Raw genomic sequence first — 14,502 nt, forward strand, 5'->3', positions numbered from 1 at the left:
GGTCTGTTGCAAAGCCGCCTCCCGGGGTGCACCCCGGAAAGACATCTACTTCTAGGCAAGAAGCCACTTAGCTCGATCCGTATCTCCCCCAACTCTGCATCTACCAGGGGGTCCCCGGCGGGCCTGGCTGGGCTGCGGCGCTGGAGTCGGGAGCGGGGCGCCGACCCCCGGCGGCGCTCAGAACCCCGCACGGGCGGGCGAAAGGGGGAGAGAGGCAAGGAGGGAGGAGGGAGAGGGAGGGCGGAGGAGGGAGGAGGGAGGAAGAAAGGGAGGGAGCACGTCATGTGATCCGTTTTCCTGCTCCTTTAAGCGTCCACAGGCGGCGAAGCGGCCACAATCACAGCTCCGGGCACTGGGGAAAGCCCGAGCCGGCGGCGCCGGGGGTGGAAAAGCCGTGCGGGTGCCGCCGTCCGCCCCGTCCTGCGGCCGCACCCCTGAAGTTTCCACCGCGCCCCGGAGAGGAGGCAAAGGAGAGGGAGGAGGAGAAGGAGGTGGAAAAGCCGGAGGAGGGAGCTCCCAGCACCCTGGTGCCCAACAACAACCAGCAAGCACAAAACAGCAGGAAAGAAAAAAGAAATTCTTTTAAAAAAATAATAATAATAATAAAGCAAACCCCACTTGAAGCGCCCAAAAAAAGGGAGTCCCGGGAGCAGCAGCAGACATGGCTGGGGCGATCATCGAGAATATGAGCACCAAGAAACTGTGCATTGTCGGGGGGATCCTGCTGGTGTTGCAAGTGGTGGCCTTTCTGGTGGGAGGATTGATCGGTGAGTGCAAACTTTCTCTTCTCTTCGCTCTCCTTCTTTCTCCTTTCTTTTTCCTCTCTCTCCTTTCTCCTCTTTCTCTCTTCCTCCTCTCCCTTCTCTCTCTCTCTCTCTCTCTCTCTCTCTCTCTCTCTCTCTCTCTCTCTCTCTCTCTCTCTCTCTCTCTCTCTCTCTCTCTCTTTCCCCCCTTCTTCTCCCCTTCTGTGTCGCCTCTCTCGGGGCTACTTGTTACAGTATCGGTGCCTGGCTCGTATGATCTAATTAGTCGGCCTATTGTGCTGGAAGAAAAGCCGGGCTCCATGGGGCTCCGTGGGGCACCGTGCAGTGTAGTGGCCCGGAGAAAAGGAGGGGAAAAGTTTTGGCCTAGTTTCAGTATCCACTTGAAAGGCAGGCAGGGGGCGGGGGGTGGCGAGCCGAAGCATGGCGACGGTCCTCCTCCTCCTCCTCGCGCGCTGCCCTGCAAACTTGGGAGTCTGCGCGGGGTCCCTGGGCATTTTTTTTTCTTTCCCGCGTTCCCCCACTTTGGCCTCCACCTAAGGCCTTCCAATCCGCTGCGGAGGGTGACTGGCTGGCTGGATGCGGGGTAGGGTGGAGTGGAGTGGGGTGTGTGTGTGTAGGAAACAACTGAAAGTCTTGGAAGGGGAGGGAAACAGAGCCAGGAGCGCACCCCCCTTTTCCTCCCTCCCACTAACCCACACCCCACAATTCCCAACCCCCCCCCCCAACACACCCCATAATGCTGGCTTCTGAGCTGGGAGCTTTGCATGTGTGAAACGCAGCAGCATCGGGGGCGGTGGTTCCACCAGTCGGGGAGGATTGTGTGTGTGTGTGTGTGTGTGTGTGTGTGTGTGTGTACGTGTGTGTGTGTGTGTGTGTGTGTGTACGCGCGCGCGTGCAGGGGAAGCTGTTAAGAGTTTGCATTGGGGGGGATCAGAAGGGGTGTGTGTGTGCGCACAGGGAAAGCTGTGAGAGTTTGCATTGGGGGTCAGAAGGTGTGTGTGTGTGTGTGTGTGTGTGTGTGTGTGTGTGTGTGTGTGTGTGTGTGTGTGCGCGCGCGCAAGGGAAGCTGAGAATTTTCATTGGGGGTCCTGTCCCAGCTCTCCCGGTTGCGCTCCCTGGCTGTGTGTTCGCCCCAACCTGTGGGGACGCTTGAGTGGGAATCTGGCACCCATGACAGAATAGGGTGAGGGGGTAAAGATGGGGAGGTGAAGTCTTGGGTGGGTGCAGCTAGAAGTTGAAGAAGTCAGAGGGGGGAACTGCATTATCTGGAAGGTATAGCTAGGAACCTCCTACTCGTCTGCGCCTCCCTCTTTTTCCCCCTTTCTAGAGCCCCCCCCCCCAAAAAAAAAGCCCTAGAGGCGGAGCTCCTGGTTTCCCCCCCGTGGCTTCCAGGCGGTCACCCCATCACCCTGCAGGTGACAGAGGCTTCGCACCCCTCCCTGCTCCCTGCCTGCGCTGCGCCATGCCGCTGGCCAGGAGACCTCCCGGGGCGCACCGCCAGCTCCGCTCCCAGCTGGCCAGGTTTCCGGGGACCACCAGAGAGGGTCACAAGGACCTTCCACTTGGCAAAAACTCCAGCAACCCTCGCCCTGGCCCTGTGTCTCTCTCCTTCCACCCCTTTCCAGGCCCCTCTCCTGCCTGCGCCCCGCTGTCCCCCTGGTGATTCAGGGCAGCTGGGCACAAACTTTAGCGCCAACTTTGCACCGGGCGCCAAGGCGTAGAAGCCTTTGCTTCTAGACTTGTCGCTTTGTAAAACTTCCCCAAGAGCCCAGTTGTGTGAGTGTGTGTGGTATGGGGGATGGGGATGGGCTAAAGGGGGTGCATGGCTTCTCTGCGCATCTCTTTGCGGGAGTCCGCGCTTGGCCTGGGCGTTCGGGTTGCGTTCCCCAGAAGGGCATGGCATTGGCCACCTGGGTTTCCGTGCCTGGTGTCGTTCTGCAGATTAGGCTTGGATAGAAGCACAAGGAAAGGAATCCCTGGTTCTGTATAACCGCCCCCCCCCCCCGTGCCACCCATCCTAATTGTCTTAAACAAAGGAAAGTGGGTGAAGCTTCTTAAAGAGGAAAATTGCTAAGGAACCTGTTCTCTCGGTTGTCTGTCCATAAAGCAAAAATGGAGATCAAAGTTTTCCAAGCCTAGATTCTCCATTGGGGCCATACAGCTTCATCTATTTATTTATTTATTTATTTATTTATTTATTTATTTATTTATTTATTTCTGGATACCCTTATCTGTCCCAACACACACAAACATACAGACAACACACACACACACACACATACACGCACACACGCACTGAGACAGAGCTTTGCTCCAGTTTGCTTATGTGCGATCTCCTTGTTTCCCTGCCCTGGATTTTTTTTTTTTCTCTTTCCTTCTCTCTTTTTCTCAGCTGGGAGCTGAAGGCAGCTTTCCCTGTGCCCTCAATGGTGATTATGCAGCGGTTACAATTACACCTCTTGTCTTCCCTGATGAGCAGTTGCAGTTAGATGCCATTGGATCTTGTGTGATTTCAGTGGCAGACCATAATTAAAATTTCTTGCACCTTGTGCTTTCAGAATTAAATTGGCCTATTATCCCTGTCTGACCTTCATCCTCTTTGAGGTTTTTGCACGAGCAGTGAACCATTACAGTGCCTTGGTGTTTGTTGGTGTGTGTTTCTTCTCTTTCTCTCAAGCTGATCTCCTAGCCTCGAAGAGCCCCATATCCGCTCTTTAAGAGTGTCTGTCTGAGGGTGGTTTTTTTTTTTTGGGGGGGGGGACTTCTGGCACTAGTTTTAATTGTGGGAACCATTTTGGGGGAGCACTTTTGAGCGCATGCTGAGAGGGGGTTCCAGTTCACAATAGTTGTGCGTTTTCAGAGGGGCTTAAATGGAGCACATATTATAATCAACCACCATTTCCCCAAAACTTGGTTAGTAACTGTCTTGGTCAAAGTCTGGAAAGTTAGTGTCTGATGAGGTTCTGACAGTAACTAGGTAGATTTCCCTGGATAAATAAACTGCTTCAGTTCCACCTTTCCTGGTAAAGATTCTATAAGTGAAATTCTGGGGGTGGGGGACATTGCTTCGCTCTCCCCCCACCTCCCTCATTGACAAAGGTTCTGTCCTCAAATCTGGCAGCAAGACTGAAAAGATCTGGTCCAGGTGAAGAGTCTCATGAGATTCAGCCAACATCCCATCCATGTAGAGTCATGGATTTTATTGTCAAATATGGTGAGGAACTTAGGTCAGTGACAAGACATGTACATGAGAAATAAATAGCCCCAGGTAGGTGATAGGTTTACAGCAGTAGGGTGTTTGCCTTTCATGTGGCTGATCCAGTATGGACCTGGGTTTGATTCCTGGCATTCCATATTGTCCCCCAAGCCAGGAGCAATTTCTGAATGCAGAGCCAGGAGTAACCCCTGAGGGACATCGGATGTGGCCCCAAAAACAACAACAAAAAATAGTTTCTCACCAGATGTATACCTGAAAGCCAATGAAACTGAGCAAGGACAACTAGAAGTCCCCTGGAATAGCCAAGCAGAAGGAGTAAGTGCAGGACCAGCCCAGAGACAAGGAAGTCTAAGGTCAGAGATCTCTACTTGACCCTGGGAAGAAAGAGATACATTTGCTCATTTCCCCTGGTAGTTAAGGTGCTCTGGGTGGGAAGTATCTATCTGGCTCGGCTTCTGGGAGGAAATGAAATCTTTGCTGGAAATTAGCAGTAATCTCTATTCATATTCTTTTCTGATCACTATTGCCAGTCCTTCTTTCTCCACAGACCTTCCTCTCCCATTCATGAAAAAAAACATGGAGAAATGACAAAATTCCTGTAAGGTTATGAATAACACACACACACACACACTCTACATGCCTAAATCAGTTCAGGGAGAGGCCTTGGTCTCATTGATAGCTCATAATTTAAGATTCCCTTCAATGATGGAGAACATTTAAACATCTAAAAGTCATAGTGCAGCGGTAGGGTGTTTGCCTTGCACACAGCTGACACAGGATGGATCTCGGTTCAAATCCCAGTGTCTCATACGGTCCCCCTAGCCAGGAGAGATTTCTGAGCACATAGCAAATATGTATAGCATATAGCAAATACTGATGTCCTATTTCTAGCTTAAATTCCCCTTTATTCGAATAGCCTTTTAAGAAGCAAGTTTTTGTTTGGTTTATTGTTTGTTTTTCTGTACTCATATCTGCAAACTGCTAAACATGATCAATTAATTAACATAATTAATGGCATTAAATGTGTATATATATATATATATATACTAGACTCAGGAGTATCACATCCGGTAGAGATATTAATTTTCTCCAAATTATGCTAGGCTTTAGTGAAAATTTTGAGCCTTGATAAAATCCTGCATCAGGTTGCTTTCTAACCTATGGAGATTCCTTAAGAAATTGGCTTTCTTAATATTTAGAATATATTTCTTAAAAAGTGATAGAACCATAAACATAGTACAGGGGTTAAGGGACTTAGCTTACATGTGTCTTACCCCAGTTAAAACCCTGCTACCACATAGAATCCTAAACATCATTTACTGGGAGTGGCTCCTCTCCTCCAAATTAAGAACCCCAAACAAAATAGAAAATATTCATTCCAAAACTATTTTTAAATTATTATTTAATTCCTTTTTTTTTGTTTTTTGTTTTTGGGCAAGACCCAGCAGTGCTCAAGGGTGTCTCCTAGCTCTGCACTCAGAAATTGCTCCTGGCAGGCTCAGGGGACCATATGGGATGCCAGAGATGGAACCTAGTTCTGTCTCAGGTCAGCTGTGTGCAAGGCAAATGCCCTACTGTTGTGCTATCTCTCCAGCCCCTAAATATTTTTTTAATCTTTACAAAGAAGTCTGCTTCAAATTTACAAAATAAGTTTCATTTGATTTGGCGAATTTACAAAATAAGTCTCCTTGGTTTGATGCATGTAGTCCATGAAGAGGCAACTGAAGGGTTTGGGGAAGGAGGGGTGAAGGCCCTAATATAAGATGAAGCGACAAAAAGGATCATAGACTTGATTCGTGAATATGAATCCCTTGCTCATCATATCATTAGTCATGTCTGTGAGCTATAATGGTTGAAAAAAGCAGGTCACTGTTCCCACCCACGCTAAAATGATCAAGGTGTGAAAACCAGGAGGGGATGAATGGAAAATGATTGCATTGTTTTCAGGCTGTTCCTAAGTGAGAATTTTTCTAAACTTAAAGCTCCCCATGATCAATTATGAGTTCTTTAGGAAAGTTTGAAGTTTCTTTCAACAGCTCACCTTTAGCATTTTTATTATAGTTTTTATTATTTGGGTTTTTTTGGGGGATCATACCTGCTAGTTTTCAGGGGCTAAAGTCTTGGCTTTATGCTCTGGATAGAGCTCAGGGAACCAAAATTTGATGCCAGAGTTTGACTTTAGTGCCTTAAAACCTGCATTAGTTGGGGCTGGAGAGATAGTATAATGGGCAGGGCACTTGCCTTGCATGTGGCCAACCTAGGTTTGGTCCTCACCATCCCATATGGTCCCCTCCGTACACTCAGGAGTAATTCCTAAGAGCAGTAATTCCCAAGCATTAACAGGGGGTTAAGAAAAGAAAAAATCAACCAGGGGCCAGAGAGATAGCACAGCAGTTGGGCTTTTGCCTTGCATGTAGTCGATCCACGACAGACCGTGGTTCAAATCCTGACATCCCATATGGTCCCCCGTGCCTGCCAGGAGTGATTTCTGAGTGTAGAGCCAAGAGTAACCCCTGAGTGCTACAGGTGTGACCCCCAAACCCACCCCATCCCTCAAAAAAAAAACCCCAAATCAACCAAATCTGTACTATTTTTCTGCCTATTTTTAATGCTGAGAATTTATGTGTAGATGAAGAAAACACATACAAATGAACATATAATCAGGCTTGTCCATTTTAACAAAGACTGAAAGATACGTCTTTTTTTTTCTTTTTGGCTTTTGGGTCACACCCGGCAGTGCTCATGTGTTACTCCTGGCTTGGGGGACCATAGGGGATGCTGAGATTTGAACCACTGTCCTTCTGCCTGGAAGGCAAACGCCTTACCTCCATGCTATCTCTCTGGCCCCAAGGCACATTTTAACATGCCTTTGAAAGTCATAGCTCAAATATTGTACTATTATTTAAATGGGAGCTTCTGATGATCTTGATTTGGAAGATGAATTTTGGTCTCTGATCTGTGATTTATTTGGAAGTCACAGAGTTAAAAGAAATTAAATATAATCACAGTCATGCAGAGAATAGAAGGGCTTGCTTCCTAGTACATTAGATTTTAAGCTTGCTGTGGTATATATTATATTTTAACACACATTAATAATGCAGCAGTTTTAATCCTAAAGGGGTTGGGTAGCTGAGAATCTTGAAAGGAAGGCTGGGTTTATTTTAACCTATATTTTCTGTATTTGATTCTATTCTTTTTGTCACATTTAATATCTGATTAAATTTAATTAGACATAATTTTCCTTTTTGTTTGCTACAAGAAGATCTAATATGGTTGTAGAAGTCCAGTGTCACCCCAAAAATTCTAGTAGGGGGCCAGAGAGATACTTCCAAGGAGTGGACACATGTTTTGTGTATCAGGTTTGATTGTACTGAAGTGGGAGTAGCACAGAATAGATCCAAACTCCACCCCCTGAATTCTTCTTGTAAGTAGTGGGGAATTTTGAAGATAGGGGCTTCCCCAGCAATATTTGCGGGAATCAGATATCACTTCTGGTGACACTTGGCTCAGTGGTAAGTGTCTGGTAGTTTGATGTTTGGGCCAGCAATACAGTACAGCTCTGGCCTGGGAATGCTGGAGGCTCCTACGACTGCACCCCCATTGATGGGTGGTGGGAGAGGGTGTCCAGGGGGTGCCAGTTCTAGATCTTGTGCTATCTACTGACCCAAGTATGGGAAATGTTTCATCACTGAAATGAAAGTATTTGACATTCTAAATCTAAAAGAAATGTAGATGTGTGGTAACAATTGCTAACAATTTGCTTTCATCTTATCTTTTACTGCAGCCTTTTAGCTTCCTCTTGGAATTCTCCTTTCCCAATTAAAAGTCAGAGACAGATCCTTGAGAAAATAGAGTAATATGTGGCTTTGAGGCAGTCTCAGGACCCCTATGTTAGTTAATCCAGGATCTAGACTCTCAGCTTTTATTAGTAAATGGCTATCTTGGCCTAAAAAATCCATATTATGGGATCGGAGAGATAGCATGGAGGTAAGGCATTTGCCTTGCATGCAGAAGGTCCGTGGTTCGATCCTGGCAACCCATATGGTCCCTGGGCCTGCCAGGAGTGATTTCTGAGCATAGAGCCAGGAGAGTGCTGCTGGGTGTGACCCCAAAACCAAAAATATAATCCGTATTAATAGGAGAACTATTCTTACCATATCTTTTCTCATCTAGGTGTTCCTATGGAGATTTAGAATTTGTTGTGACTGTAGGAAGTGTCTTACTTCAAGATCTCAGAACATGCAAACTCTTGCTAGAGCCTGTTGGGTACCCAGCTGCCATGCTGGCTGGGGGTCAGAAAATAGGGGGTTAGAAGTGGGAGTAAATTGGTGAGTCATATGTAGATAAGAAGCCTGTTTGTCCCTGTTTACCGGCAGAAAGTTCCCTGCTATGAGGGTCTCTGATGTCAAGATAATTCTCACTTTCTGGGAACTCAAAAACACATGAAATTAGAAACTCAGCTAATTACCCTGTCAAAATAACTACTACCATTATCTTGAAATAATTGATTAATACAATAGTATTAAAAATGTAATGTGTGGGGATCTGGAGATAGCTCCAAGGTCTGGAGTCATGCTTTGTAGGCAGAAAATGTAAGTTAAACCCCTGGCACCTCCTAATCACCCAAGTTCAGCCAGCATTGACCTCTGAACACAGATCCAAGTGTGGTTCCAGTGCACTGCCTGACCCCCTGGGGACCAAACCCAGGACTCCTGCATACAAAATAGGGGCTCCAGCCCACTGAACTACCTCTCTGTCCCCTGTCCCCATTCTTTTAATATGTCAAATGTTTAACATATAACAGTCCTTTACACCATTTATTCTTGGCACATTCTGGCATACCTAGTAGGGGCAGTTGTACCCATTTAACATGGAAGTAAACTAAGGGGCAACAAGGTGAAATAAAATTGCTCAAGATTACCTAGCTAGACAGGGTCAAAGTTGGCCTGAACTTCAGTCATTGGGACTTCAAAGCCTTATTCTGGCTTTATTCTGGTTTTATGAACCAACCACAAAATGATTCTCCTCCTCTCACCTCTCCAGAGCCTGACTTTTTGGCATATATATGGTTTGAAAGCAGTAAGACATAGTGAGTAATAGTATTAACTATGCAACTGATTTTTTCACATGTAATCCTTGAGAGCCAAAAAAAGAAATATTAGCTCTATGAGATGGAGTCTAGTTGTAGGCACCAAAGCAGTGTTGTGTAGACCACAACTAAGAAGGAGAGGGCCCCGTATGGGAAGTTTGCCTGTGTCAGGTGAGTTCTTTACAAGTTTTAACCAGTTTCTTTACCTACAAGTTCTAACCGGATGACTCATCTCATTAAGCAATAGAATTCATTAACCACGAGGTGTCTGAGCTCTGCTAGTTTAAGGACAATTACTCGATTTTGTTTTCTCTAGATCAGGGCTCTCAAACTCGCGACCCACGGGCCCCAAACGGCCCTCCGTACAACATTTTGTGGCCCTGCCCTAGAGGAATCTTTTTGTTTTGTTTTGTTTTAGTTGTTTGGGTCACACCCCCGAATGTTCAAGACTTACTACTGACTTTGCACTCAAGGATCACCCTGACTTTGTCTCCTGCGGCCCCCAGGTAAATTGAGTTTGAGAACCCCTGCTCTAGATGGTGGTCTCAAGATTTTCATGTTATTATACAAATCTGGAAAAACAGAGATGGAATTCACCAAGGATGGTGGGGAGGAATTTCAGGGTTGTTGAGTTACAGTATAGTACAGCAGTTGAATTAAGGGACGCTTATTACAAAGAGAAAATTCTGTTCCACACAGAATAACTGTGTGCATGTGTATATATGTTTATGTATATATGCGTATATATACACACTACTACATGATAAGGAGGGTGTCTCAATTTTAAAACTCCATTGCTGATACCACGATGAGTTATATTTTGTTCTTTGGGAAAGGCTACTTGAGTCTCCAGGGAAAATCTTGGCTGTTCTCAACAGGGATAGAGATGAGAGGGAGCACTGAGATATGAAAGGATCACGTGTGTCTTAGATCTTTTGTCTTGGCTGGCCTTATAATGTGGTCAATGGACTGATGTAGTGGAGATGGTAGTTTCTACAGTAAGTACCTGGAAGAGGATGGACATGGAGAGGAGGATCCTAAAATTCTCCACCATGTAGATAAAATGCTTTTCTACTTCCCTAAATAAATAGTAGAGCAAATTTAAAAGTGCAACTCATAGATCTCGGAGTACAGAAATACGAAGGGGCTTTTAACCTTGTACCTTTCCCTTCTTCCTGACCATGTTCCACCTCTCATTAAGTTCTCATGGGGCTGCAAAGAGAATATTTGGACTATTTTATCCTGAGCACGAAATTGGGCTTACTGTGGTTTATTGCTATTGGAAGATATACGGAGTGACTGTGGGAGGTATTTCACAGATAGTAATATATTTTTTTTAATGATTCTGACAACCTAGAGAAGTTGAGATTTTGGGTGATTCTGTGACTCCTCTAAGGAACTTTTTGAAGTTGGGAATGTGAGTCAAAGTGCCAACATTCAAGCCCATGACCAGAACCTAAGCCATTCTCTTTAAGTTGATGACCTCTCCTCCATAGTCTTCTTCATTTCTTTTTCTGTGTGTGTGCAGGGAAAGGGGGTGAGAGTAAGTGCTCCCCAGAAGTTGTTTGGGAATTCAGGGGCCACTCCCAAAGACACTTAGCCCACCTATGTATATCTGATCACACTGATCCAACAAAATTACACCCAATGGTGCTGCGGATTGAACCAACCCTTTGAACTATTGACTTGAATCTCTTTCATTTTTAAAATTAGTTTGTTTGGGAGCCAGCCACACCTGGCGATGCTGTCTCTATGTTCAAGGTTCTTATTGGTGGTTTCCTGAATCCATTGCTACATGCAAGACAAACACCTTACATCCTATACTATCTCTATAGTCCCTCTCTGTAATTTCTACAAGAAACAAATGGTCTAATGGAATGGAACTGGTTCTATATGAAGTCAGGAGTGAAACACTTTTTATTATTTTTCTGCTTCTACCCTTTTCTAAAACCACACACTCTCATGAGCACGTGGTTTCTAATTATTAACTGTTTATTTCCTGTGCAAGTGATCCCATTGCCAAACACACATAAACTCAGCACATTAGCTGTTATAAATGTTGACTTGTAGGCCATTGAAGGAGAAGGGGTTAGAATGAAAAACTATATCTGCATATATGCACAATGTACACACATATAATATATACATATATGTTTTATATTACCGCATTTTCCGGCGTATAAGACGACCCCCTAATTTTGCAGGTTTAGGTCTATATTTGCTGTATCAGACAGAATGTTCCTGTGCTGCATGTGCTGCATGTGTTCCTGTGCTCATGTACCACAGTCAACCAATCACAACAAGCCAAGGTTCAAAGGTTCTACTGTAATAGACGTCCTCTCTGACTCTGGCCAATCTGAGCAGGCTTTTGACATTGTAGATTCGGGTCCAGAACATTGTCTGATTTGCATGCATCAAAAGCCTGCTTGGATTGGCTGAGTTAGAGAGGTGGTCCAAGCAGCCTTGCAGTGATTGGTGCAGAACATTGTCTGATTTGCATGCATCAAAAGCCTGCTTGGATTGGCTGAGTTAGAGAGGTGGTCCAAGCAGCCTTGCAGTGATTGGTGCAGAACATTGTCTGATTTGCATGCATCAAAAGCCTGCTTGGATTGGCTGAGTTAGAGAGGCGGTCCGAGCAGCCTGGCAGTGATTGGTGCAGGATCGAGTTGGAAAATTCGTTTTGTGGCAATATTCAGACAATTTTCGTTTAGCAGCATATTGAAACATTTTTTGCGATATACTCGGCGTATAAAACGACCCCCGATTTTCGGTTGACTGTTTTTTGTTTCAAAAGTCGTCTTATACGCCAGAAAATACGGTATGTATTACATATGTAATTACATATGTATGTATATACATATATGCATATACACACACACACACACACACACACACACACTATATTCCATCTCCCAACAAAAAGAAATGATTATATATCGCAAAGAGAGACTGAGATGTGTCATTGAAAATTGGTCACAACAACTGATCTCTTGAATGTTGCCCGGACTTAGCAATTATTACCCTTCTGAATGTAGCTGTTGAATACAACAGAGGCAGACATGGGAACGTGGGTGTGGATAAAAGAGAGGGAGGAGCCGGGAGTCAGCCAGAGAAGATAAGGCCTTTGTGAACATGTGAGACCTTTTCTTTGGGACACAGCTTGTAATTGGACTTCCAGACCAACTTCCGATGCCACCCACCCTTGTCCAAACTATTGTTAAGCCTTATTGAATAACTGCCCTTCAAGGACCAGAGAGACAGTACAGGAGGTAAATAGAACACTTGCGTTGCATGCTGCCAAACCCAGTTCAAATTCCCAACACCACATCTGAACTCTTCCAGTACATTCAGAGGTCACTCTTGAACATAAAGTCAGGAAGAATCCCTTGAGCATTATAAAATGCAATTCAAAAATCCATGTGCCTCAAAAACAAACAAACAAACAAACAAAAACAAAAAAACACAAAACAAACGGCAACAAAAAGTGAAAACGGAATCCCAGAACTTCAAAAGACAATTTTCAGCTATTTGTTCTTTCTAGCTCCATTCTCTCAATATTCCTGGCAAACTGGTGTTCATCCTTTGTTAGTTCTCAGGAATGTGAGGGCCTTCTTAAACTTCTAGTTAATTCCTAGGTTTTATCTATAAAACACATTTCCAAGAAAACAGAGGTAATTAAAAGAAGAGGCCCACTTATTACATTTGTTTTGGCAAGACACTATGGTTGTTTCTTTAAAAAGGTAAAAAGTCTGTAAATAATTGGCTCAGGGCCCGGAGAGATAGCACAGCGGTGTTTGCCTTGCAAGCAGCCGATCCAGGACCAAAGGTGGTTGGTTCGAATCCCGGTGTCCCATATGGTCCCCCGTGCCTGCCAGGAGCTATTTCTGAGCAGACAGCCAGGAGTAACCCCTGAGCACTGCCGGGTGTGGCCCAAAAACCAAAAAAAAAAAAAAAAAAAAAAAAAAAAAATAATTGGCTCAGTTGTTTGTTGTTTTTCTTCCAAGCCCCAGATTAATAAGACTAAGCTCCTGTGAGCTGGTCAGGTGCCAGATAACTGGAGCCTCTGCTCTAGCTGAGCACCCCCCCCCCACACACACACACACTCCCAGAGAGGCAAAAGAGCCCTTCCAGGACATGCAGCAGACCTTAGAGGGGAAGAGCATTTTGGCTTCAGGAGACCAGTAATCTCAGTGGTCACAAGTAAGAGACCAGTGCTCCATGACTGCCTCCCTCACCTGTCATGTCTGATAGTTCCTTGCTCCATTGTGGGTGACTCCATTATGACTCCATATATGACTCCATTATGGGGGTATCTCATATGGAAGAGAATACCAAGGAGGTGATTCTTAGAGGACTTTCTCTATAGGGGTGTGTGTGTGTGTGTGTGTGTGTGTGTGTGTGTGTGTGTGTTGGGAGGCATTGGTATTCTTTATTTTCTACTGATCTTCTTCCTTGAGTCCTTATTACTTGTGAGCCCCCTTAACCCTCCAGATGTGTGGAACTATAGAGGCAGAAGGATAGCAGTAAACAAAGTCATCACCAGGTCAGGTATGAATGGCCCCATCTTGCCAGCTGGCCTTAATTCCCACGAGAAACTGGGAATGAATTGGAACTCAACTTTCCTGTTATGATGCACTGTAGAGCCAGGGGCATACATCTGTCTGCAGTAGTTGCATAATACAGTCATTCTAACTCCCCAGAACATCCCTCATGCTTTCCCTGAGGCCTACCTCTTGTTGTTAATGTAGTTTCAGCCCACTGGTTATGCCATGTTCAAAAGACACTCAGGGGTAGCAAGAGAGAAGTCAAAGTGTATTAGGTACCTTGAGGACAAACGCAGAGACAGGATTCTGGGGGTCCAGGTCAATTCATTTGCACCTCAGCGGCTTCCTTGGATGCCACATTCTATTATAGGTTAATCCATGAATTCATTCGAAGGCTGTATGAGCTTATTATTTGCCAACTGTACAGCTTTTGGGGATCAACTTGAGTGGTTCTGAATAGAAGTGATGAATCTGTCACTGGACATTGTGAAGATGAAAGAGCTGTGGAGACCAGCTGGTACCTCTTTTAAGAAGGATCCAGTGTCTCAGGAAAGAGAAGGGACTTAGTTTCCACTATTAGAGACAGAGCACAACTCACATTCAGCGCTCCCAACAAATCTGTCCGTTACATGGAAAACATCCCATTGCTATGTGAGGCTATAGCATGCATGGGCAGGAAATTCTCAACTTGGGCTTCTTACAGTTCTCTTATCTTTGCTGTTATGTGAAAACAAGACCAGCAATGATCCAAGTGACTTCTTTCTCCTGCCTTTGTAGGCTTTTCTCATTGTTTAGAAAGTGGTCAAATAACATATATGTGTTTAACAGCTCTATATTTTTAAGAAGGCCAAAGAATTAAAAAATAATAATAGCAATACACATACAAAT

The 14,502-nt window shown here is 45.1% G+C and overlaps 1 protein-coding gene across 1 annotated transcript in view; it reads left to right on the forward strand.

The window, feature by feature from the left end:
- The first annotated feature begins 652 nt into the window (after nt 1–652).
- WLS (Wnt ligand secretion mediator) overlaps nt 653–14,502 on the forward strand; it is a 128,974-nt gene continuing 115,124 nt past the window's right edge. Inside the window, exon 1 of the mRNA XM_049774399.1 lies at nt 653–767. Coding sequence (XP_049630356.1) covers nt 662–767 — 106 coding nt within the window. The 5' untranslated portion in view covers nt 653–661. The remainder of the gene's footprint in view (nt 768–14,502) is intronic.

This window comes from Suncus etruscus, chromosome 6 (assembly GCF_024139225.1).
Source record: "Suncus etruscus isolate mSunEtr1 chromosome 6, mSunEtr1.pri.cur, whole genome shotgun sequence".
Classification (NCBI taxonomy): domain Eukaryota; kingdom Metazoa; phylum Chordata; class Mammalia; order Eulipotyphla; family Soricidae; genus Suncus; species Suncus etruscus.